This window comes from Megalops cyprinoides, chromosome 1 (assembly GCF_013368585.1).
Source record: "Megalops cyprinoides isolate fMegCyp1 chromosome 1, fMegCyp1.pri, whole genome shotgun sequence".
Lineage (NCBI taxonomy): Eukaryota > Metazoa > Chordata > Actinopteri > Elopiformes > Megalopidae > Megalops > Megalops cyprinoides.
The window spans coordinates 47,946,464-47,972,959 of record NC_050583.1 but is presented as its reverse complement, the minus strand read 5'-3'; the positions used below and the strand labels follow the sequence as shown (position 1 = coordinate 47,972,959).

At 47.6% G+C, this 26,496-nt stretch overlaps 1 protein-coding gene across 1 annotated transcript in view; it reads left to right on the top strand.

The window, feature by feature from the left end:
• The window catches only part of LOC118777439 (metastasis-associated protein MTA3-like), a 38,160-nt gene that overhangs the window by 3,360 nt on the left and 8,304 nt on the right, over positions 1 to 26,496 (top strand). The window contains exons 3-14 of the mRNA XM_036528337.1: positions 3,914 to 4,007; positions 5,094 to 5,220; positions 8,436 to 8,499; positions 9,039 to 9,156; positions 14,025 to 14,127; positions 14,939 to 15,038; positions 16,906 to 17,094; positions 18,153 to 18,227; positions 18,563 to 18,621; positions 18,872 to 18,999; positions 19,734 to 19,894; positions 21,416 to 21,638. Coding sequence (XP_036384230.1) covers positions 3,914 to 4,007; positions 5,094 to 5,220; positions 8,436 to 8,499; positions 9,039 to 9,156; positions 14,025 to 14,127; positions 14,939 to 15,038; positions 16,906 to 17,094; positions 18,153 to 18,227; positions 18,563 to 18,621; positions 18,872 to 18,999; positions 19,734 to 19,894; positions 21,416 to 21,638 — 1,441 coding nt within the window. The remainder of the gene's footprint in view (positions 1 to 3,913; positions 4,008 to 5,093; positions 5,221 to 8,435; positions 8,500 to 9,038; positions 9,157 to 14,024; positions 14,128 to 14,938; positions 15,039 to 16,905; positions 17,095 to 18,152; positions 18,228 to 18,562; positions 18,622 to 18,871; positions 19,000 to 19,733; positions 19,895 to 21,415; positions 21,639 to 26,496) is intronic.

Sequence of the window (26,496 nt, the reverse complement as noted above, 5' to 3'; positions counted from 1 at the left end):
AGCTGCATATCAGAGTCTGGTCATCTGCATTGGAAAAGCATGTCATCTAATGCGTGTCACAGACCATTTGATTCTGTGAATTCCCTTCCTTTATCAAGCTGTTTGTGATCCGTGTGTCCATCTTCGCCTGCTCCTTTTGAAGTCCATTAAATAAACTGTTAATGTGCAAATGTGGCAAATTCAGTAAAATGGCTGTTGCCATGAAGGCGTAGGCCCGTAGTACCAAAATAACCCGAGGCCTGCATTCAGTTCAGCAACACACAGGCTCTGTTTCTGAGCAAATCCTATGCAGGTCAAGATTACACTCTGAAATCTGATATCTGCTGACAGATGCCAGGTAGCTTCAGCTGTTGTCTCCATGACAGCAGGCAGGTGAGAGCACACCTGTGTGTCCTAACGACTCTAATGCTTGGCTTGTGTCTGATATTTTTATATGTATATTTATGTCCTTAGCAGACTCTCTAAACCGGAGTGATTTACACAGCTTAAGTTGTACTCTGCACTCATTTGTACAGTGGAGTATTTAACAAGGCAATACAGGTTAAGGACAGCAGGTGACATCTGCATTTTGAACCTGAGGCCTTCAGTCCAGTTCACATGTCTAGTCCCATTTGTAACTGCTTTGTGAGATTAGGGAACTTTTTGCCATGTTTTGTTTTTTAACGGTTTTACAATTTGTTTTGTAAAGGTATGCAAAAGAGTGACTACAGCTAAGCAAATACTTACACAGTAAGATGGTTGTGGGTACTATAAGGTGCTCAAGGGTTTGCATTATCCTGAGTAACTGGTCTCCTGCTTAGGTGTCTTTAGCTTCAAGGTGGTTTGCTGTAATGCACTCTGTGGAGTACCGTAATGCACTTATGTGACTGTTTTTTTGGGATGAAAAAGTATACTTCAAGTACTTAAAAGCAGTCTAAATATTCATGTGCCATAAAAAGTCGTTCTGTAACAGGCCCAGTTGCTATGATAAGGACATAACATAACATTTAATTTTTTGAAATTGGCATGGTGGTATTTGCTTGTGCAAAGAATTTTACCTCTGACGCTGCTACCTGTGCCTAATGCTGTAGCAATGCACAGAGCCCCTAGTTAACCAAACACCAGATGCTGAGCGTGAGAAACGGTCTGATACTCTACACGAGAAAAATATAGTTTGCAGAAGCTGCGCTGCTGATGTGGACTGTTGTACAGCAGACCTTCACCGTTCATGGAGAGTACTTCCCACTGAGATCCCCACTAAGAGGGAAGTTTGCGGATAATGTCCTGTACTGAAAATAAAGGTTTAAGCACCAATGAGGATTTGTGTCATGTGTGAAACAACCACATTTTCATATAGAAACTGTGTGATAATGCAAAAAACATGATGAATATGCACTTTTATGTAATGGTGCTCTAAGCACGTGTAAAATGTGAAATAGGTTTGAGAGAGCGTGGGTCGGGCTGGCAGTGTGAGGCAGGGAGCTGCAAGTGGTGCTGGGAACAGGAAGTGCTGCCTGGAGTGAATAATTCGAAACATCAGATGGCAAATCCATGAATGCTGAAGGTGTGCATGGGTTGGCTTGGTTATGGAGAGCCGTGGGGTGGGTGCTATGAGTGTTGAGTGATTGGAGAATGCCTCTGAATGGGGCTCTGAATGAGCATACTCTCCTATGAATGTGATATTTTGAAGAGGTGCCTTATATCTTCTTATGATTTGACATGTGTGAAGAAGTCTGTCAACAGCTAGCTAGAGGGCTATGAAAATCAAAGACATTAAAGATGTCAGATAACACTGACTTTTGTTCAGTGTTAGCTGCCAGAGAGGCTCTGACTGTCGGATTGGGTTAAATGCGCACGCTCCTGGTGGTGCTTTTTTGTAAAAAAAGTGTTTGGGCCTTGGTGAGAGATCCCTGCCTCTCTTGGATCCCCTATCCTGTCCAACTCCTGCCATCCTCACATGCCCTGAGTGACCCAGCTCGCAGGCCAAAACCAGATAAATGCGGCACTGTCTCTTCACAAGGGTGGGGTGAATCTCCCAGCATCCTCTGCTTTTAGACTCCAGAGAGCTCAGGTGTGTCCTCCTTCACCTCAGCTGTGTCTAGCAGACAGCAGCCTCTCTGCCCCCTCTGTGCCCCCCCCCAAAATCATCTTGAGGTCTGTCACCATGGAGCAGTAGGATCAGAATGGAAACAGACTGCATGTCTCTACGCTTGTCTTCTTAATCCGTCAGTCAGTCAGTCTTTATGTGATGCAGCCACAGGCTTTTGCACGTTTGTCCAAATGCGCATAATGGACATGCGCAGTAAAACCAACAGCAGGGTGCTGTGTGTTCTGAGGTCGCAGTCAAAGGGCCATAGGGTTTGCACATTGAAACACTTAACCCTGATTGCTCAAGTACTGCATATGGAAATGGAATAAGTGGTTGAAGAGGTTGGGCTTTGCTTTAAGTATGCCAGTTAAGTAGGCCAGGAGAAAAAGAAATGTTTGCCTTATCAGTCGAAATAAGCACTGCGTCTTCAGAGCTGGTGTGTTACAAGAATAGAAAGCGCTATGCTTCGGTCAGAGGAAGCTTGTCCGAACCCCTTTAAGTTTTTATCTGCTGCGATCACGTATGCATGGGTGTCATTGTTTTCGTGCGTAGGCTGATAGCAGACACATGTTTATATGCCGAGTTGCTTTGAGCTGAGTGACCAAAAGTGGAGCGTTGTGTTAAAATGCAGATATGGCAGTGTAATTCAGGTTTTGCAATGGTAAGATGGAATATCACTAAACCAATGGCTAGATATGACGCTACGCGCAATCGAAGCACTTTAGGCCTAAGTTAGCATTTCCTCTTGTCTTGTTATATGTACAGATTAAGATTCAAAATTAACTGAGAGGATTCCTACCTTTCATAGCCCTTAGAAAACCATCTCCTCACTATAAGGAAAAAATACTGACCTGGCTCTCTTAGATTTCACTGCTTTGGCAGCTGCCGGCAGTCACTCGAGCTCCAGTATTGGTTTTGAAAAGCTGGAAAGAGCTCTAGTCCTCGTATTGCCAAGCTGAGATGGTTTTTGCAGGCTCTTTGGCTTGGTACTCAACCAACTCCTGTCCCTCCTGTCACTGATCTTTGTTATGAGAATTTCCACCATGATGAGCGCTGCTTTGAACTGCTACCTCACACGACACCATGGATGTTTGACCTGTTTGACATGTTTTGTTTGGTAAAATCTTTTAAAAAGATGATTTTTATTATTATTATTATTATTATTATTATTAAGATTTATAGATATATAAGATTTATAAGATATATATATATATATGTATATATATATATATATATATATATATATATATATATATATATATATATTTATTTATGATGTAAGATTTTATAGTCAGCACTCAAGGGTATTCAGTGCCACCGCCCTGCCTTGTGTCAGTCTTTCAGGGGATTTGATTGTGGCTCTTATTGCCACATGCTTTGGAAACCAGGGCACTCAAAGTTAAGGCATTGAAAAGAGGAAGTGAGGCTGGTGTAGGTCTATGTTAGCTTCCTGTGGCCCATGCAGCTTCTCTGCAGTGGGTTGTAAGGGAGGACACCTGGAGCAGAGACACCTTTTATATAATCACAGCTTCTTCAGTGGTCAGAAAAAAATTTCACCCTGAAAATTCACTTGAAATGTATGGAAATGGGTTGGTTATCCCACCCATGTTAAAAGGTCATGAAAATTGCCCAAATCAAAAAAAAATCTTACTTTTTTGAAAAGGTAGTGATTTTTTAATATGTTAAGTAGCTGTAGTGTGGAATGGTGAATAGAGCAGCATGGTCTGGCCCATGGGATTATGGGATTGTGTGAGAAGCTCCTGAGACAGCCTGAGTCCTGAGGGGGTGTTCTGGGGACAGGTGATGGGAGAGCAGGGTTCTGAAGGTGTGCCCTTCCTTTTGCAGACAGCGAGTGGGAACGTGGAAGCGAAGGTAGTCTGCTTCTACAGGCGGAGAGACATCTCGCACAGCCTCATACAGCTGGCGGACAAACACGCAAGTGAGTGGGGGGCGGACGCAACCAAGGAGCTGTGTCTGGGAGTGTGTGAATGAGTGAATGATGTGTGTATGATCGGGGAATGTGTGAGTGAATAATTGTGCATGTGAGAGTGTGAATGAGTGTGTGTGTGTGGATGAGAGAATGATGTGTGTATGATTGGCGAAATGTGTGACAGTGTGAATGAGTACGTGTGTGAATGAATGAATGGTGTGTGTGATTGGGCTGAGAGAGTGAATGAGAGAGAGTGTCAGCCGGGGAAGGGTGGGATAGTGTGAGTCAGAGTGTGAGGAAGTTTGGGAGGGAGGGAGAGAGGGAGGGAGGAAATGTTTGTGGCTTTGAGGAGGGAATTACTTTAGGGTGGATGAGTGAGTGCAGGGATTAGTGAGTGAATGTGTGTATGAGGGCATGAATGGGGGAAGGTGTGTGTGTTTGAGTTGATGTTAAACGGGGTAAAAGGATGTTAAATTGTTAGAGGACACTGGGGGACAGACATGGTGTTGACCTGAGTCTCTGTATCCATGAAGCAGAGGGCCTTTTATAAGGCAATCGCCTGTCACTTCAGTGGGAGATGGAGAGCTGTGGGAGCAGCACGCGCCCCAAACGCTGCCCTCTTATTTGCCAATTAGGCTGCTAATGGAAATCCATGAAGGGCCGTCATGACAGTAATTATCTTTGGATTGTAGTAGCAGCCGCTGCTCCCTGACAGTAATGAGCAATGTCTCAATAATGTGTGCGGGTGAAGGTGGTGACGAGAACGAGTGGTGTTCCGGGTCAGAGTGGGCCTCCGAGCGGGGTCTCTGCTCAGCTCTGATGGCAGCAGGCATGAGTGCTCTGTGTGTGTCTGGTGTGTGCCTTCTGTAAGTGCTTCTCATATGCGTTCTGTGCGTGTCTGAGGTGTGTCGTGTGTGAGGTGTGTTGCCTGCATATCCGAGGGGTGTGTGTGTATATGTGTGTGTGTGCGCATGTAGGCAAACGTGTATGTGTGTTGGCATGTTTTTGCCTTTTTTTGGGGGTGCAAAACAAATTTCTGTGTGTGTTTGACGCATGTTCTCTGTGTGTTCTCTGCGTGTGGGTTTGTATGTGCAGAGGAGCTGGAGGAGGAGAGGGAGAGCCCCAACGAGCCGGAGCTCAGCGAGAAGCAGAAGCACCAGCTGCGCCATCGAGAACTCTTCCTCTCCCGGCAGTACGAGTCGCTCCCGGCAACGCACATCAGGTAACCCCTCCCACACACACACACACACACACACACACACACACACACACACACACACACACACACACACACACACACACACACACACAGAATACACACACGCTACGCACACATACACATGCCCATGCGCGCACACACACACACACACCCCCGGTTCGTCTCTGTCTCCCAGTGGGGGTTCAGGAAGCCCATGGGCTCCCCCCTTCTCTCCTCTCTCCTCTCGGGTTGTCTCATTTCTGAGCTCTAGAGCAGAACCTATTAGGTGTGTCTGGCTGGCGTTTTGGCTCCTGCGTGTTTCTGAGCGAAGTGGCCTCCTCAGCACCAGAGAGCCACTCGGCGTATTCCCAGGGAGCTGTGAGGCAAAGGGGTAAGACTGGGCTCTGATGGAGAACCAGCCTGTTTGTATGCAGATGAGATTTGATAGCATCTGCAGTGAGGCTGGAGGGGTTTTGTTAATGGCCTCTCCTCTTCTCTTACCCTTTACTCTCCATCCTTTCATCTCTATTCCTCCACCTCCCTCTCCCTCCCTCCATGCCCCCCCCCTCTCCTGATCTCACCTGTCTCTCCTACCTCACATCTCTCCTTCTCTCCCTCTTTCTCTCCTTTTCTTTCTTGTCTCCCTCCTTCTCTTTGCACTGTCTTTCCTCCCTCTTTCCTTCTGTCTCTCTCTCCTATAGCTCTCCTTAGTCCCTCTTCTCTTTCCCTCTGTCTTTCCTCTCTCCCTCATATATCTCTCTGTCCCTCTCTCTCCCCACTCTCTCTTCCAATCTCACCTATCTCTCCTTCCCTCCCTGTTCCCTCTCACTCTCTTTCTTGTCTCCCTCCTTCTCTCTCTGTCTCCCCTATATCTCTCCTTTTGTTCCCTTCCCTTTCTTCCTCTTCTTTCTCTCCCGTTTCTTCTCCGTCCCCTGTCCTCCTTCTGTCCCCTCTGTCCCCGTCTGCCTGATCGTCTGTGCCCTTCTACCTGCTCCTCTCCTGCCTCTAACTGCAGTTTCATCAGAGCATTAAAAAAGGTAAATATGTAGCTAATGAAGAGACCCTAGAGAGTGCGCTTCATCTGTTCTGCTTTGATAATCACTTTCTCTCTGCTCTGCATCAGTACCTTTTAATGGAATAAATTTAGCGTCTGAGTTAGCCACAATATAATGTAGCCATTCAACTTTGGGGAAGAAAAAAGTTTTGATGATAGAACATCCTGTAGAAAAAAAATTATGCCCCAGATATGCTTTTTTACTTTCAGATGAAAATGGAAATTTTTTGGACATTAGCCATAATAATTACATATTTTTAATGACCAAATTACACAACCTGGACACCATTCCGAGCCATTTCCCCTGCCGTCCATAAAGAACAGAATCAGCGCGGGAAAGCTATGCTCTCTCAGCATCTCTCGTTGTCTACACCTCTGTTTGTCTGTCTGTCAGTCGCTGTGTGCCCCCTTACTCTCCGATTTCTGCGCTCTCTCTCCCCCATCAGAATCTCTCTCTCTTTCTCTCTTCCTCTCTGTCCCATATTGACCCTTCCCCTCTCTCTCTGTCTCTCTCTCTTTGTGTGTCTTTTTGTAGGCTGGATAAGGTCCAATACTTATTAGTTAGAATAGCCTGGCCAAGAGAGCTCAGAGTGTTATCTGTGTGTCTCTCACTCCCTCTCTCTCCATTGATCTATTGATGTATCGAGCTCCTGTCTGTCTGTCCATTCCTCTCGGTCCGTCCCGTCTCTGCAGAGCTGTGGTGCCCATGCCGTTCTCCGCTGTCCTGTTGAGCCGAGTTCCACCACATTAGTTTCTACTGCAGGCTGACACCCGCCCTCCCTCCCTCCCTCCCTCACTTTGTGCTTTTCGATTTTCTCACCCAAAAAAAAAAAACAAAAGCCGTGAGGAACAGGACGGTTTGAAATCCCCTCCAGGAATCTGTGACGCATTCGGAACGTGCTGGAACGGAGAGGAGTTTCTTTTTATTTCTCCCCTTCTCTCCTCCTCTCCTCTTCCTGCTGCTGCTGCTGTCATCATCTGTCTCATTCCTACTGCGGTTTGCGATTTGTCTTCCTCTACCTGCTCTGCAAAGGGTTTTTACCATGAAATGAGCATCCCTCATCTAGCTGGTGTGTGTGTGTGTGTGTGTGTGTGTGTGTGTCTCTCAGTGTTTGAATTGGCATACGGGGGCGGGTGCTACCAAAGCCACACGCACACATCTCAAGCACCCCCACCCCCCGTCCTGCCGGCTCCCAGCTGTTCCTGGTTAGCTCACTGAAGAATCGCACTCTCTGCTCTATGATGAAGTTGAATCACTGACGCTCCCTGGCCGAGACACAGATAGTGCAGTTTTTCGCCTTTTCTGGTGTCGGCAGAGGTGTTGGGCCGCCTCAGGTGTCCTCACCCGGTGGGGAGGGATTGAACAGATCTTGAAACGTCAGCGAGGCGATACCGCATTTTTGCTGGCGCCCCCAGCTGGTAGCCAGCTGCAGCTGTCCCTGTGGGCCTTTTCCCCCCCAATCTGCAAAGCCCACGCTCCTCCATGCTGTTCTCCAGCTTCTCTCCTTCTTCATCCCTCTCTCCCGCCTTTCTTCAGCACTCTGTCACTCCTCCCCTCCCGGTCTTTTCTCTGGTGTGTGAGCTCGGTGCGCAGGTACTGGGGCTGCTGTGAAACTTGAGAAAGCCCATGGTGCTTTTGCGGCTGTGCAAACAGGTAGAGCGGGAGGAGCTATCCTGGCGGGAAAAGGTTTTAACGTGAGATAGCGAGAGCACGCTTAGCCAGACACACAGATCCGGGTCATGTACCACATACCAAGTACAAAGTGGGTGGCAGTGTAGCATAGCGGTAAGGAGCAGGGCTCATAACCAAAAGGTTGTTGGTTCGATTCCCCACTGGGGCACTGCTGTTGTACTCATGGGCAATGTACTTAACCCATATGTAAATGGATACCATGTAAGAGCTGTAACTTTTATAAGTCACTCCGGATAACAACGTCAGCTAAATGACAATAATATAATTTAATGTAAGTATGATCTCCACTTTGCTTGCTGTGGGTTTTCTCTTATTTCCTCCGTCATTTTATGACAGACAGTGTGTTCTTGTCAGTGGGCTAACTGCCCTAGTCAGACAGTGAGGTCAGGCCTGCGTTGTGCAGACTGATGCGGTTCTGAGCAGGGTGTCTGACTGGGAATGAGGCCTTGTGTGTCTGTGCGGGTCCCTCTGAGTTCTGCTTCGTGTTTCCAGGGGGAAGTGCAGCGTGGCACTCCTGAACGAGACCGAGGCGGTCCTCTCCTACCTGGAGAAAGAGGTATGACCTACCGTGAGTAAGAGGAGGGTGGGTGTGTGGGTGTGTACATGGTTAGAGTTTGAGACAAAATGCTGTGCTAACTCTGTGTTTAATGTTTGAAACTCACCTTTCTCCCTCTCTCCCTCCCCCCTGCTCTCTCTCTCTCTGGACCACCCTCCCCCTTCCTTCTTTCCCCTTCCCTCCCTCTCTCTCCCTCTCTTTCTGTCTCACCCCCTCTTTCTTCCATCCACCTTTACCACCCTCCCCCTCTCTCTCTCTCTCTCTCTCCTTTTCTCTCTCTCTCTCTCTCTCTCTCCTTTTCTCTCTCTCTCTCTCTCTCTCCTTTTCTCTCTCTCTCTCTCTCTCTCTCTCTCTCTGACTCTCTCCATCTCTCTCCCTCTGTGCCTCTCTCCCCTTCTCTCTCTCTCTCTCTCTCTCTCCCCATCTCTCTCCCCATCTCTCTCTCTCTCTCCTTCTCTCTCTCCCTCTGTGCCTCTCTCTCTCCCTCTTTCTCTCTGACTCTCTCTCTCTCTCTCTCCCTCTCTCCCTCCCCCTCCCAGGATACCTTCTTCTACTCCCTGGTGTATGACCCCACACAGAAGACCCTGCTGGCGGACAAGGGGGAGATTCGAGTGGGACCCCGCTTCCAGGCCGATGTTCCAGACATGCTACAGGAAGGTGAGTGCACCTGCACCCCCACCCTGACGCCAGCACATCCCCAAATCTCTGCACCCCAAAAACCCATCAGCAATCACGGGTCTCTCCTATGGTCCGCGCTGCAGCTAAGCAGTGCTGAAATGCTGGCCCACCACCCCCCCCCCCCCCCCCATCCTTGCAGGACCTCTGGCCTGATCGATATGGATCTTATTACACTCAGTTGATTACTGCAAAGTGTAATTCCATCATTATTTCTCTGTTGGTGTACACATATCAGTCGATGAAGGGGTAACTACATTATTTACTGGTAATATGTAGTTTTGGGTCATTATGGGCTCCGGAGCTTTTCCACTTATTCGGAGCTGGGTCCTGCCTCCAGCCAGACTCCAAGGGGCTTGTGTTTGTGGGTTGCAGTATAAGACTTTATGTGTTTCTGAAAATGTGTATGATACATAGATATGAGAGAGAGAGAGAGTGTGTCTGTGTGTCTGTGTGTCTGTGTGTCTGTGTGTCTGTGTGTGTGTGTGTGTGTGTGTGTGTATTTGTGTTTGTGTGTCAGGAAGAGGGGACTGGGATTTGGTTTCCCAGTGCAGGAGCTAGTCAGGCTGTGACCTGTCTGAAATTTTAATGGAAGTTTTGATTTGCGGGCATTGAAGCATTGCAAGGAATACTGCACTTTAACAGCAAGTCTGGGTGGAGGGGGTGTCTGGTTGGCAGGCGTGGAAGTGTACTCAAGGCTGTGACCTCTCATGAGGTGATGCTGAGCCTGTTACTCGAAAGTTCCAATTGGATTTGTTGCTTTGACCAATCTAAAAGCACTAATATTTCTGAGAGGGGTCATCTTGGGTCAGGGGCTGTGCTTCACAACCAAGTACGCAGAGATCATTGTTGACTACCCCACTCTCAGATCTCCACATGGCCCACCAGCCCCCCAGATTAGCCACAGTCCCCTCCACAATGTTCTCTTCAGTCACGATGGCATGTAAATAATCGTGCTCTTAATGGTGACATTCTGTCTGCCTTTCTGTGTCACACGAAAAGTTTCAGAAGAAAACAGAAGTCACAAGAAGCCATCTGCCCTCGTTCCCACTCTTCTCCTCCTCTTCTTTCCTCCTACTTCGTTCTCCCTCTCTTTTTTCTCCTCTCCCCTTTCATTACCCTTCTCTCTCCTCTCTCCTCTCTCCTCTCTTTTCTCTTCTCTCTCTCTCCCCATCCCTCCCATCTCCCCCCCCCCCCTTCTCTCCCTCTATTTTTCTCTCCTCTTTGGAACGCGGTCCAATAGAAGTGATTACGTGGCACTCGATCTGTTCTGTCTGAGCTGTAAATTTTACTTGCCTTGCAGGTGTGAAAATTCCCTTCCCTCCCCTCCCCTCCTCTACCCGGCATGAATAATTCAGTCCGGAGTAATCCAGAATTATCCATTGTGAGGAGATATTTATTTCTCCTGAGAGGGGTCCATTAATAACAGAGGGCTAGGGCTCCTTTTGCTATGCTGTTTGTGTGTGTGTGGTGACTGTTTACCTACAATGCATTGTGGGGATGCCGTTTGCTCACTCTCACATTACTCTCCCACCGATGTGACCAGAATGGCGCTCGAATCATTAAGACCTGTGTTTTCCCTCCAGGCGGTTAACTGCTGCTCCACCTCTGCCTGTGTGTGTGCGTGTGCATGTGTGTCTGTGTGCGTGTGTGTGCGCATGTCTGGTCACAAGCTTCTAGACAGACTAACGGAGAGCACATCCATTATAACTGAAATCACCCAGGGTGCATCTCTGAAAATTTTCATCTGGAACTTAATTTAATTTCAAAGTTCTGCCCAGAGTTATTAATGTTGTCATCAAAAATTAAACCCAGCGAAAAGTGTGCTGTCGATCGCACCAGATGGGCACCAAATCGATGTTGTCTTCAGTGCAGATATATAAATGTTCAGTACATATTGGCAGACATTTTACCTACATGCCATACAGCACCGTAGAGGTGGTCTTTGTGTTTGTGCTGTGTTGGCTCATTGTAATTCTGGTTGGGACAAAGTGTGTGTTGTGACCCACTAAAGCACACGGTATGGGTTTTTTGGACAGGGATATCCCAGAACTCTTTGTGGCTTTTCCAAAAGTCCTCTTTCAGTGCACTTCCTGCCTCTTTTCGGAGTCCTCGAGGATCTCATGGCAGCTTTGTGCTAACCAATAACCTGGATCATGTGCTGTGGTTGGAACACTGAGGCTGCACTCTGGTTGGACCCTGCTATGTAACCAGATTGTACTCGAGTTGGAGCCAGGAATATGGGTGGAGCCTGGTGTGTGTGGAGCCAGCCTGTATGGAGCCTCCCAGCGCATAGAGCTTTGAGTCTGGGCGGACCCTGATGTCTGGGTGCAGCCTTTTTGTGGGGCTTTCAGGCAACAAATAGGTGAGTAGGTGAGCTGAGGAGATCGGCGAAGTCTCAGCGAAAAGGCAGGGGGTTCGGACACAAATCTGCCGTCGTGTAGGGCTCCTCTGAAATATTCATGCGTCTCATTAAACGTCTTTGATGGATGACCGTTAATAACTCCCCAGCATCGGTTTTAATTCAGCAGCCGCCATGCACTGCAGTTAATACCTCTCGAAAGTCTCGGAAAGTCCCCTTTTGCCTGTCGGGCGCTGCTCGCACTGTGTGTGCGGGCGTGCTCCTTCGGCCCTGAGGGCGACAGCTCAGGGTTCCACACAGATTCTGTCAATCGCTTGGCGTCGGCAGTTTCATAACCGCAGAAGTGACACGTGCCTGGCACAAATGGAGCGCGCATGATGTGTCACGTCGCCGTGCTGACAGGTTGACAGCAGGATGGGGGGGCCAGGATTGTTGGGGGGGGGGGGGGGACTTGTGAAAGGCAGACTGTTTGCTTGGCATCCTCACGATCCCTCCCTCAACCTCAGAAGCCTGTGGTGAATTATGGGATGGCTGAGAGTGACTCCCAGGGAATGTCAAGGGTAGGGGAGGGTCAGAGTTCAGAGGTCACCGGGTGTGCCACAGCTGTCAGGCGAGAGCAGAGACCATTAAAGGGGAGACTGTCTGTAGGCATGTACAGGATCTTTGCTGTAAAGCAAACTGAGCCAAGTAAAAACTGAGTCAGTAAATACAGAATCTGCAAAGATTTGACTGTAGAAGTGCATTGTGGATAAGCGACCAGGCAGTTTTATCAGGAGTGTGTGTGTGTGTGTGTGTGTGTGTGTGTGTGTGTGTGTGTGTGTGTGTGTGTGTGTGTGTGTGCGCGTGCGCGCGTGCATGCACGTGTGTGTGTGTGTGCACATATGCGAGAGTGTGTGATTCTTGGCCTGTGACATTTCTGTCCTGTACCTCTTCATTCTACCTCTAAAGGTCCTGTAGTCAGATTCTATTACCCCCAGACTCACTCTGGACAGAATGCACTGCAGTACTGTCTGCATCTCTCTGCTGATGTGCTCCTATCTGAGCCAATCAAAGGTTATCTGCTTCCAGTTCAACAATGGGAGCGTTGCGCCAGCACAGTGCAGGTGTCACGGCAGGAGGTTGCAGGCGATTGCTGTTTACTGAGCGATTAGCCGGACTGACGCTAATGAGGTAGGGAAAGGGCATGGGGCTGCAGGCAGAGAGAGTGACAGAGGAAGAGGGCTTCTGTTTGGGATCACACCAGTAGGCCTGTCAATGAAGAGAGAGCGGCATTCACGTTGGTAGTTTCTTGTGTGTGCGAGCGCGAGTGTACACATGCACTTCCGGGTGTTGGTGCGTGTGTGTACGCTTGCATGTGCCCCTGCGTGCTTGTGTGTGTGTGTGTGTGTGTGTGTGTGTGTGTGTGTGTGTGTGTGTGTGTATGTTAAAGCACGCAGTCAGGAGGCCAGGCGCAGTGAAAGGCACAGCTCCATCTCTGCTCAGTCGGCTCTCATTTCCTCTCTAATCGACCCAGCTAATTTGGTCTGGCCGGTAAAATGAAATCTGTTTGAGTATTTATCATATTTATCAATCATCTTTATTCCTCTGCCTTCGTTTCCCAAAATGAAGAAGGAGAAAAAAGGCTGTTGCCTACATGCAAACCAATATTTCTCCCTTTTTTTAATTAACAGTGATAATAACAGTAGTGATTGCTGTTATAGTATACACAATGATATACACAATACAGTGATAATCCATATGTGTAATGATTATTTCAACAGTATAATGTCCCTTTTAATTACAGAGAGTCAGGAAGGGGGTTGGGTGGTGATGATGATGATGATGATGATGATTGTAATTACGACACTAATGAGGGGAAAGGAACAATGATTTCCGCTCCCTCGTTAATTTATGCGGCCTCTCTGGAGTGATTTGGTATCTGCCGTCGTCACGGTTACGCTCTGCTCTGAGGGTGAGTGTGTTCATGTCTGTTTCTTTCTGGTGCCTGCTGAGCCCGGGTCCTGGACATACTGACAGGCAATCTGAAAGACAGCTGTTAGAGGCTGAATTAAACTGTAAATAATCAATGAGCCACTTTCCCCTTCACTGCTGTGGTGGTGCATTGCATTCTGGGAGTTTCTGGTGGAACAGGGTTCATCTGTTTTCTGTTTTAGCAACCTGTGTTTCCACAATACATATGTCTCCTCTCGGGTCATGAATCCCGTTCGGGTCATAAGTGTGATGTCACCACCAGCGGCCAGTTCTGACCCTCCAATCCCTCCTTCCCTCCCCTCTTCTCCCTCTTTTGACCATTGCGTTCAGGTTGGTCGTTCCTCTCAGTGACCTGTTTGTTAAAAATGCAGTGAGTTTTCTCCCTGTGTGTTTGAGCTTTCTCCTGTTGTCTTTCCGCACATTGCGTTTCTGCATGAGCAGTGAATGTAAGACACAGTTGACTGGTCTTCATCTAGTTTTAAAATCTTGTTCATTGTATTTCTTGGGGGGTGTCCAGGCCAGCCAGATGACAGGGACCAGTCCAAACTTGAGGTGAAGATGTGGGACCCCGAGTGTCCGCTGACCAACAAGCAGATCGACCAGTTCCTGGTGGTGGCACGGTACGACCTTTCACCCCCTTACCCCTGACATCCACAGGATAATGTGGAGAAGTGTGGGACTCGTTTACGCACTACCACTGATGGCCAGGGATTATTAATTGGTCATTCATCCATTTGAACAGCCAATCAGCCAATTAGTCTGTCCTTCTTATGTTCAAAAGCCATTTCAGTTATTGCAGAGATGTGCAGTAAATCTCGAATGTGCTCAAATCTCTGAACCCATGTTAATACCCTTAATTACATAATGACATCAATTATCACAGGAAAGTAAAGGGGTGCTGTTTGCTTCACCAAATGCACAGGCTTACCTGCATTAATTAATCTAATTGGTCCAATTATATGATTAAGAGTTTGGATGGAGCAAAATCCAGAAACATCCATGTTACTGCAGGACCAGGGTTTCCTGCCTCTGCTCCAAGAAAGCAGAAACCCAGGGAGAGAGACAAAGCTGCAGAATTCTGGTTATGGAGGTATAAACGTCTGGACCTTTCATGTGTGTGCATTATTTGGCAGTCAGTGTTTTTGGGAAGCACGCCCTTCTGAGTGGACCTGAGGAGGCTGATCTGTGAATATATATTACTGTTATTATTATTTTGTCCTTGCCATGTGTACCTATTTACTCTCTTTGGGTATTGTGCGTAGTGTTTTGATGATGATGATGATGGCGATGGTGATGAAGATGCTTGAGCCCCGGTTTTGGATTTGTCATATGAGCACTCTAGGGTCCTGCTCGGGTACAGTGGCTTAAGTAACAATGACGATGATGATGTTGATGGAGATGATGAGGAAGGCCTTTGTCTCTTGTCTGCAGCGCCGTGGGGACATTCGCCCGGGCCCTGGACTGCAGCAGCTCCGTCAGGCAGCCCAGTTTGCACATGAGCGCGGCGGCAGCTTCCAGAGACATCACGCTGGTGAGGCAGAGACTCGAGGCAGAGAGGCAGAGTAGCGCTCAGGGGAAAGAAGCTCACAGCCAGCAGCTCTCTGGCTGGAATCGTGGGGTGTGGTGGGAGGGGGATCGCGGGCGTGGCTCTGAATGTGACCCGCTTCTGTGAATACCCAGCTGTGGCCGAGAGAAATCATATGACATGACAAACCGAGACCCTCTAGGTGCACCAGCGCACTTGAAACGCACTTTGACTCTCCTGCACCAGTGCATTGATAAATGCAGTGAGACTCTCCAGGTGTCAAAAAACAGTTCCGAGAATCTGCACGACCAGAAATAAACACTGGTGATTTTGTTCTTTTCTCTCTCTTTTTCTTTATTCCATGACCTCAGTTCAGCACTTAATTATCTTGAGGGTAATGAGCTAATATCACTCAATAGAAAAGCTCTTGGGAGAGGGTTGTCTGTCTCTTTTTCCCTGCTTGAGTGGATAATTGAAAGTGGTCATTAACACGTGTTGTGCTGTAATACAATGGGAAGTTCGATTGAAGCTTTTTTATATATATATATATATATATATATAAAACATGCTTTATTTTTTATGCTTTTTGCTTTCCCCTGTGTCTGACAGATACTGTGTGTGTTTTTGTGTGCACGCACGGGCACGTGTGTGTGTGTGTGTGTATGTATGTGTATGTATGTGTGTGTGTGTGTGTGTGTGTGTGTGTGTGTGTGTGTGTTAATCTTCAGGGTGCGGAATTGACACACTGTGCTGTGCATTTGATTCTTCTGGCACGATTGACACCAATTCTAAAGCTCTCTACGGCAGAAAAAAACTATTCCTGTTGGTCCATCTGGCAAATCTCAGACTCCCAAGCTTCCATTAACTCAGCAAAAATCGTCTCGCAAGAGTTGTGTTTTCCTGAGTCTAAAAACAATATTTGCGGTACTGGAGACATTGGGAATGTATTTATCCTCGAGGGGGATGCCAAGCACCTGGTTTGTCTCTCGGAGTGAACAGTGACCTCCTCTTCAGGAGCAGAAGCATGATGGTAGGAAAGTGGAGTCTCTGAGCTTATATGGTGCTTAGAGGAACAGTGTCTCAATGACAGATGTGAGTGATTAGGCCCAGAGTCAGGTCTTAGCTGTGTATTTAGTGTGAGGAGGAGGGAGATGTAAAAACAATAGGAGGGGTTAAAGGATGTGCCATTGTAATACTGAGTTGAACAGTACATACACACTCACACTCATACATAAGCACACACACTATCTCTTTTTCAGGTCTGACTTTCTGTTTTCCTCTCCTAGCTAGGCTTGCTTTCTCTTCTTCCCCTCTTTCTGCCTCTCCCTGCATCTTTCTCTGCATTATTTCTCTCTCTCTGAATCTTCAGTACATTTCCGTCAGCTTCATCAGCATAAAAGGTCTACACTTAAGCTGTGGAAGCATAAGCTGAAGTAACAAATGGAATGAACTAAGAAAATCTACATCAAGATGACTTGGGACCACAAGTGAATTAGATCATTATTTTGTGTCTATAACTCACTCACCCCTCCCCCCCCCCCTTCTCCGCACCTTTCTTTATTCCCCTCCCTTGTCTCTTTCTCCCACTCCCTCTCTCCGTCACTCTCCCTCTCCTCCCTCCTCTCATTCTTTCACTCTCCATCTCTCTCCCCTTCCCTCCTCTCCCTCTCTCCCCCCTTTCTCCTCTCTCTCTCTCTCTCTCTCTCTCTCTCCCCATCCCTGTCCTCCCCCTCTCCCTCTCCCTCTCCCTCTCCCTCTCCCTCCCTCGATCTCTCTGTCTCTCCCCCCTCCACCCTGCTCTCTCCCCGCTCTCTCCCCGCTCTCTCCCCGCTCTCTCCTGTCTCCCTCTCCGTCTCTCTCTGTCCGTCCGCAGTTCCACGCCATGGACACCCTGCACCGGCATGGCTACGACCTGTCCAGTGCCATCAGTGTGCTGGTGCCGCAGGGCGGCCCAGTGCTGTGCCGCGACGAGATGGAGGAGTGGAGCTCATCCGAGGCCAACCTGTTCGAGGAGGCGCTGGAGAAGTACGGCAAGGACTTCAACGACATCCGGCAAGACTTTGTGAGTGTCGCATGCCCCTGAGAACTGGGGGGAGGTGGGAAGGAGCAGGAGTGTGAGACGGAGGGAGAGAGTGAGGGAGTCAGGCGGGATCCAGGGACAGAAATAGCGGCAGGAGAGTCTCGGGAGTCATGAGCAATGTCATGAGGGCAAGATGTTCTCAGCCCCCGTCAGGCCTGTTCTCAGGTCACAGCAGCAAGGCAGTGCTGATAAAATGTACATCAGTGCAGCATGGCTGATACTCAAAGCTAATACCTGCATCTGAGCAACACTGCTGATACCCACAGCTAATATACACATCAGAGTAACGTGGCTTATATGTACATTAGAGCAATACTGCTAATACCTACCCACCGCTACAGCAGCATGGATAATACTTGCCTCAGAGTAATTGGGCGAATATGAACATCAGAGTAATGCAACAGGAACAGGCTCATCTAGACTAATGTTCATAGTTTACAATTGTAGATGTTATCCATTTATACAGTTGTATATTTCCTGAGGCGATTGTGGGTTGACATAAGACATAAGAGAGCTTTATTGTCATTGTTGAAGACAACGAAATCACAGATCACCCAAGGGCACGACAGCAGTGCTCCAACGGGTAGCTGAACCAGAAACCTTCTGGTTATGAGCCCTGCGCCTTGCCACTACGCCACACTGCAGCCCCTATATCTGCCTTGAGGTGTGACAGTGAGCAGAGAGGTGTACTGCACCTGAGGACAAAGATACTGCTGAGTCCTTTCGCTGAAGCCGCATCTGTCTCCCTCTACCTGAGGCTTCTGGGAAATTGAGTTAAAGTGATCGATTAGAGGCCCGGGTGTGAATACAATACAAACTGTGTAAGCTGCAGCTTTCACCATTCTGAGCATTTTTTCCCGCATGCAGCAGTTCAGAATGGTGGTGTTTCATGCAACACCACAGTGTCACAGGTCATTATTTTCCTGCAGGGTGAGGTTAGGCTCAGCGGAGCGAGGTTCCATATTTCACCTCCACAGGGGCCTCCAGTGTAGAGCCTCCGAGGACAGGGAGTCATTCACTTCACTCTGACTGCCTTTCAGCTGCCATGGAAGTCTCTGACCAGCATCATCGAGTACTACTACATGTGGAAGACGACGGACAGATATGTGCAGCAGGTGAGAGAGTGAGTGTAATGTGAAGCAGAACTCCAGGCTCTATTGCAGTGTTGAAAAGGACAGTGTGAAATGTAAAAGACAGCCCTTAACACTGCTGCAGTGTTACACAGCTTCAATGCATGTTATACAGCATAGTTTCAAATATGACTTACACAAATTATAGTGTGGTACAGTGTAAATTATGAGCAACACCACTGTAATGTTAGACAGGACAGTGTGAATTACACTACTGCGGTGTTAGGACAGTGTTAAGCATGCAGTGTTAATGCAGTGTGTATGAGTGTGTGGACAGTAGCTAAAGCTGTCATTTTTTTTTTTCTCTCTCCCCCGATCAGAAGCGACTGAAGGCTGCAGAGGCTGAAAGCAAGCTGAAACAAGTTTACATCCCCACATAGTAAGTGTCACATCCGCAGTGGTCACGATCCAGCACATTCCTGCAGCTTCCTCACTGTCTGTCCTACCTCCACCTCTGATTGGCGGTAATCATTCTCCCTGTCTTTTTGATTGGCAGTAATCTTCTTCCCTTCTCTCTTTCTGATTGGCAGTAATCTTTACCCCCTCCCTCTTTCTAATTGGCAGTAATCTCTCTCCTTCTTTACGATTGGCGGTAATCTCCTCTCTCTCTTCCTCTTTCCGCTCGGCAGCAACAAGCCCAACCCCAACCAGATCGGCATCAGCAACGGCAAGATGGCTGCAGTGAACGGGGCGTCCGGACCAGCCAGCTATCAGTTGGCGGGCAGCGGTGCTGGGCGGGCATGCGAGAGCTGCTTTTGTGAGTACCGCAGAAAGTGCCCAAACTCTCAGGAACAGGAAGCGGCTAGCCATTGGGACGTGTGTCCATGTCACTAGACCAGGTTATGTTTCTGTAGCCCATGGGTAGGAGCCAGCTTTGTCCTCATGCAGCACTCTTAATTTGAGCGGCTTCAGTCTATACCAAAGCCTTTGTGTGGGTAATGTACAAGTTGCATAACATCTCGGTGAAATAACCTGACTACGATTGGGATGTGAGAATATTGATTAATATGACTGACCTACGTGTGAATATTGATTAATATGACTGACATACAGCATGTGCAGCTGAGCCCAGGAGAGCGTTCCCTCATTCTGAGATTGCTCCCAAGTCAGTCTGCTCTTAAGGGTTCGACATTCCCGCAGAACTTACCGTCGCTCTCAAGTCAATATGCTCTTAGGGCTGCGATCAATCAAGCAATTTTGACCAGGTCGATGTGGGCACTCACGACGCACCAGTGTTGTCCTTCTGAGTCAAAATACATGTCCGATCACTCGATAGCTCTCGGGATGAGGAACTTAATTAAGCAAGCAAGACGCAGCCCGAAATGCATTTGGTGTGGGATCGTTGAACAGTCGTGTGCCTGTGGGGTAGAGAGACAGGTGAGAACAAGCAAAGATGGACAGGTGTCTCAGAGACAGGGCGGTGTTGGGTTTTGGTCTGTCACATGATCACTGTCAGCTGACTCCCGATCTCTCTCCCCCCCCTTCCGCCAGCCATGCAGTCGAGCCAGTGGTACTCATGGGGACCCCCGAACATGCAGTGCCGGCTGTGCGTATCCTGCTGGATGTATTGGAAGAAGTACGGGGGCCTCAAGATGCCCAGCCGGGCAGAGAAGGAGGAGAAGGAGAAGACGTCCCCCAGCCCCTCCCCCAACGTAAGCCACACCCCCACTATCACGCCCATCCGGGCGACAGCGACCCCCAGCACGGAGGTCGTTACTGCCTATTCAAAGCCATATTGTCGTAAAACAACAGTTTCTGATTTTCCTTCCTGATCAAATCAGAAAGTTGCACGCAGTGCGGGGCACCTGTGTCTTGCAGATCCACAGAGTTCATCACAGTCCGTCCCAGTGATAAGAAGTGAGCCACTTTGGCTCACAGTGTATATAAGAATATGAGAAGTTTAATGGCAAGAGCAGGCTGTTCAGCCCAGCTGTGCTCATCATTGTATCTGCAGTGTAGAGGCCGTTTCCCTCCTGGTCTTCAGTACTCTCAAGTGTCTCTCAGAGTTGGGGTTAATTCCATTTCAACTCAGGCAATTTGGGGAATCGGTTGATGTTCAATTTGTGAATTGAAAGTTTTTCATAGAAAATTACGGGGCAATTTTCCAGCTTGTGAATTGAATTTCAGTTCATTTCTAGAACAGATTTGACCCCAGCTCTGGTGTCTCTGCTTTCACTATAAAGCCTGACAGCCTCCATGTGTTTATATCTGCGTGAGAGAAGAATATTTCCTACTGTCTGTATGAAATTAACCTTTAATCTTCCACCTGTGGCCTACTGTCCTGCTGGCAAACCTAATCTTAAATGGTTTCTGTAGTCTAATTTATTTACCACTTTGAGAGAGGTAGAAAGGGAGAGATGGAGAGAGGGGGAGAATGAGGGGGACAAAGGGAGAGAGTGAGAGGAGAGAGTGTGTGTATGAACGCTTGTGTTTGAATGTGTACACATATTGCACGAGCTGGGGTGTAGCATTGAGCAGCCGATGGAATGTGTGTGTGAGATGTTCGGTATGCGGGTGAGAGGTGTTTAGAACGCTTGAGTGACTCTGCTGCTCGCGTTACGGCTGCGGGTGGTCGAAAGGTGTGATCAAAAGCGCCACATTTCCAACAAGTTGTTGGAGTGGGGGGTGTATGTTGAAGGGGGGGGGGGGGTTAAGGTGCTTGAGTGTTGTCGTGCCAACGGAAAGAACTTAACAAGGAGAAGCTTCGTCCAGAATGTTCTGTCACCTTCCGTTCTCTCCGAACATTATTAACGGCCAGAATTATCAGTGATTAACACATACAAGCAGAAATCTTTTGAAATGATGCAGATTAATCAAACCTTGCCTGAGAACTGTGGATTTGCTCCAGGGCTGGATATAAAAAACATTTTTAGGACTATCTCTCGCTCCATCTTCTGGTCTCTCTTTTTCACACTGTCCAACTTGGCAAACAACACAGTGTCCAACATGGTAGTCACCATGGCGCTCCCCCCAATCCCCTCCTCTATCCTCACCCTTACTCAATCCCCGGTCCCCCCCCCCCCCCCCATATCCTCGGCCTCACCCTTACCAAACCACCTACCCCCTCCCATATCTTCACTGTTACTCCATCCCCCAATCCTTGACTGAAACCTCCCAGCAAATAGACCCTGTACCCTAATGCCGCCTCTCATTTCTCTGTGCCCCTCCCCCAGGAGCCGCGGGTGCGTGGGCACGGCCCCCGCCAGTCCTCCCACCTGGTGCCGGTGCGGAACAGCGGCAGCCCCAAGTCCTCCATGAAGACCAAGCAGGCCTTCCTGCTGCAGGCCACGCGCCTCACCAAGCTGGCCCGTCACATGTGCCGTGACCTCATCAGACTGCGCCAGGCCGCGCGCCGGCCCTTTGTGCCCATTAACTGTGGCGCCATTAAGGCGGAGTGTAAGAGCTCTTTAAATTCCTAACTTCAGTTACCCCACCCCACCCCCACCCCATCTCTCACCCCCATCCCTCCTCCGGTGTCCTGTCTCTCTCCGTTTTTTATTATTATTGTTATTATATTTTTTTGTATTTTGTCCTGTTTCCAATAAAGAATGCCTGCTCCCTCATTATTTTGTTACAATCATCTGTTTTCTAATTTTACTTAATGTACACTCACAATGTTATCCCGTTGAATGGAATTTCATTAATTTAATCCGAAAAACAATGTTTTTTTTTTTTCCCTCACTTGCTTTTTAAAAATCATGTGGTCGTTTATTTTTTTATTTAACATTCTGTGTGTAATCATAAGTCATGCACCTACATGAGCATGCACACATGCACACACACACACACAATCCAGGAATCGTGAAGAAAATCCCTGCTTCAGTTTTTCCCAGTTATCCCAGCCTAGGTTTCCTGTTTTTTGTGATACCCTTTAAGCAATAGTGACTTGAATTTCAGCTCCTAGTTAGGAGCATTATATTTTTGAAGATTACTCTGTATATAGATAAATCAATGTATTTTGCCTACTGAAAGTTATATTTTGCACATCAGAAGGACATACTGTACCATGCTGGTATGTGTATGCTCATGGTACAAAACCATATCACATGGGATGTCTCCAGCCCAATAGTATGATTCAAGTCATATCATTATTATTTTTATTATTATTATGGTAAGATTCATTTTCCCTCCATCCTGGTGATCTTTTTGTTATGATCTGTAGCTGTTTTAATGTTCTGTAGTAGAGTGCCATTTGGAATGACCTGAAATGGTGTGCTCCTTTTCCAGTTGTGTGTGGTTCTGTGCGCATGTGGTTGGGGTGGCTGTGTGTCTGTGTGTGTGTCTGTCACTGAACACGTGCACATGTAGAGGAATCTCCCGTACAGATAAGATTACCCCCCCAAATCAGATGATGATAGAACAGTCCCTGTGGAAGGTTCCTAACACAAGACATTCACCGTACATTTAGAGCTCCAGAAAGACAAGTCTACATGTGTGTTATTCCCTTTACAAACATTTTAAAACACAGTTTAAAAACAAGTCTTGTCATGGCCATGGCCGTAACCAGGGTTTGAAAAATAGTGAGGTCCGAGGAGAGGGGGGTGGGGGGGCGTTGGTGTTTAGGTTTATACAAATAAGCATCATCGGAAAGAGACCTGTTGCTATTTACAAGAAACAAATTTTATTTGTGTTTTAATTGTAAGGTACACCATCTGAACTGCAATATGCATAATCTAGAGCATCAAAATGCATAGATACATCATGAAGCATGATAATTAAGCTAAGGTTATTTGTAACCTTAGTTAGCTGTAAAACTAAAAGAAAAATGCTTGAGAGTAACACCATTACAAGCTAACATCATTATACACTTATATTCATTTCCAAATTTGGCTTTAAAATGTTTCATAGGCCTACTATTAATGATACCACTGCATACATAAGCTGTTTTTTCATCAGTGGCGTTGTGTGAAACGTTAGCTAGCCTACTAATATGAAAGAAATATCCTAGCCTTCATCATGGCCAGTGTACGCATATTTAACGTTTCACATCATAACGTTTCATGCCTTTACTCCAGATGCTGTACCTGGTTACTGTTTTGAATGTTTCTTACAGATAATGGCATAACGATCATTGCTTTGTCTTACTGAATGGTATGCTGCCAGTTCACACACAAGTCACCTGCTGCTGCCAACATGCGTAAATTCCAATTGCTGCTGTCAGTGGAGGTGCTGATGATGTAAGGGGCTGCGCTCGCACCCTCTCTCACAACTCTCACACACAGCGAACACTAAATAACAATTCTAAACTGAATTAAGAATGCACTTGTCTCAGAGGAGAAGTTCTCAACCACTGATTTTTTTCATCCAGTTGGATTTAGCTTCAAATTTTATTTTTAGCTCTAAAAAAATTACCGAGGTCCGGACCTCTGTGACCTCATAGCTGGTTACGGGCATGGTCATGACCTGTGACAAAAGCGACAGCATTGGGTGACTTTTCCTGGAGCCATCCAGGATTTTAAAATATGCAGAAATATTAAAAGAGTAGTGTAAAACTACAATTATTGTATTTTTTAATGTGCAAGAAACTACAGCTTTACCAAAGGACAGTGGGGCAGAACAGTAACCACCAGATCCTAAATTTCCTAAACTACAGGGCCTGGCATATATTGGCAGGGTTCCTTCCTGGTCTGTGGTTGGGTAATGGGTTATCTTTTAATCTGAACACTGATTGGTTGGTCCTGGTTGGTAACTGCTTTGCTGTCAAACCATGGGCTGCATGACCGTTGCTGTTCTCTGATGGTCAGGGTAGCTCTCTTGATGTCGAAAGCCAAAGATGACATGGGGACAGCTGTGCTGTGGGGTCAGAGCCAGCACGCTATTGCAGGGAGGACAGAGAGGGTGAAAGGTCAACAGGAAGCATGGAGGTGCAGCTGTCTGTCCCCAGTTCAGCGTGACCATAGATTCTGACCTCGGAGCCAAAGAAATTCTCCTGTTACTTCCTTTTTTTTCATTCATATTTACTCCTACTCGTATTTTTCTTCTATTATTTTGAAAAGATGTTCAGGTGGTTTTAAGTAATGAACAAAGGAAGCACGTTGGAAGTGCCTCTGAAGATTTGACATGAAACATATGTTCACCTGCATGAGGTTCACCAATTAACAGGTTGAATCCTGGGTTTCTGTACAGGTGAGCCCTTCCAGATTTTGCAGTGTGTGAACGGGTAGGAGACACGAAAAAATGACTAAACGACAGTCATTTTTGAGGAAACTTGAGTCAGGATTTGATTATGGTCAAAGTCCAGTCAAGTGGCACTCTCAAATCCGAACGTGACCGACAACCGTCCGCAAAAGCACAGGTGGTTGTTTGGGAACCGGACATGGTAATCAGAAGGTTCCAGATTCACCTCAGAGGTGGGGTGCTGCTGTTTGCCGCTGTTCCCTTGAGCGAGGTACATCACCTCAGTCGCCCCTCTCTGGGTGTCTGTACACCAAAGTGGCTACCACGGCAGGCAGTAAATAAATGAAAGGCTTTGTGTACTCGCCGCGATAAGGATGCGCTTTCAGCAAGATGGTGGTAATTAATGAATGAGTGTAGCATTCTGGGACCCTCTCAGCTCTGATTGGGTGATTCAGTCCCAGCCAGTTTCCAGGGTAGCAGGAGAACAATGTCGAGCGTGCGTCCGATTCTCACCCCGGCTGCAGAATTGAGACTCTTCGGCCAGCTGGGGTCAGTTCCTCAGGGATGTTGTCAGTGCCAGGGAAGTAAACCAATGTTCTCTGAAGTCCCAGCAGCCATTGGGTAGTTCATTTTTTGTCTCCCCCCCCCCCCCCCCCCCTTTCATATCAATTTGTTTATCGTCACACAGGGAGTTTCTCACTTTTGTTTTAATTCACTGTGCTGTGTTGGTTTTTTATTTTTACACCATCCTCTCGATCCATACACCCCATCACCCTGCCAGATGTGTGTGTGTCTCGTCCCAACAGCTTCCCATAAATGACATCTCCATGTCACACTGTTAACAGTCTGAGTGGCATGACCTTCAGTTTGCTTCTGTTTGTGTGACACTTCTGTGGCCAAAAATAAAAAAAAAACCTCACACACAAAAAAACGAAACCAAAAACAACCGCAAATAAAAACCAAGGCTGAAACCATTTCTTCTGACTCCTCATAATTTTGTGTCTGCGTTGGTGACGGAAGTCGTGTCCCTATGTTTCTGATTGGCTCAGGGTGGGGGGGGGGACTCCACCCCCACCCCCGCCCCAACCTGTAGTGTGAACTGTTGCGTCCTCTTGCCCATCACCTGTCACTCCTGAGCTCTGCCCACCATGTGTGTCACCGCACTGTGCCCCACAAGTGTCCTGTGTCCTCAGCCCCATCTGCATGACTTCACTGGCACTGCTACCTCCCTGAACCCGTGTCAAAATAAGATCTGTGTCACCCCCACCCCCATCAGAATTCCCCTGGCTGCGGCCCTCCAAGAAAGCAAGGGACGGCAGCGTAGCATAGTGGTACAGAGCAGGGCTTGTAGCTGAAAGGTTGCTGGTTTGATTCCCAGTTGGGGTGCTGCTGCTGTACCCTTAGGCAAGGTATTTAACCCAGAATTGCTTCAGTAAATATCCAGATGTATAAAGGGATAATATTGTAACCTAAGTCACTCTGGATAAGAGTGTCTGATAAATTCCTCTGAGACTCCACAAAGAGGCTCCACCCACCTCTCTATCACTGAAATGACACCCTGTGCTCCTCCGTGCTGGGACGTGCAAGGACTGAAATAAGAAGCTGACTGGCTAGCAGACCCAGACACCTGACATCGAGTGTTACATGCCTGGCTAGGTGGTGATTACCTGAACTTGTGTGTGTCCCAGTCTCTACAGGTCAAATTTCTCCACCCTCATCTTCCTGGTCCAACTCACACCTGTATCCTCCCCAATCCTCCTGCTTGCCCTCTTCCCCACCTATCTCACGCCTCCCCCCCTTCCCAATGCAAGTCCTGTGTCTGTGCCCTGATGAGAAAGGGTTTCCAGCTGTGCAGCTCTTTGCCTTTTATGGTTATTTACACAGTACAATATCAGCTGGACAAACTGAAGTGAAAGGCCTTACTCAACGGCATGACAAGGACCCACAATCCTCAGGTCTGGCCCAGTCCCCCACACCACCCTGCTGTATTCTCAAGCAAATGACTAGGGAAATCGTTCAGCAGCGCAAGATCGGATTTCTCTAACCATTTAAGAGAGGCTGGGAGTTAATATCTTCATATTTTTCCCTGTAGACAGTGATCACCACATCGACAACCCTAAAGTAATCAGCTCCCCAT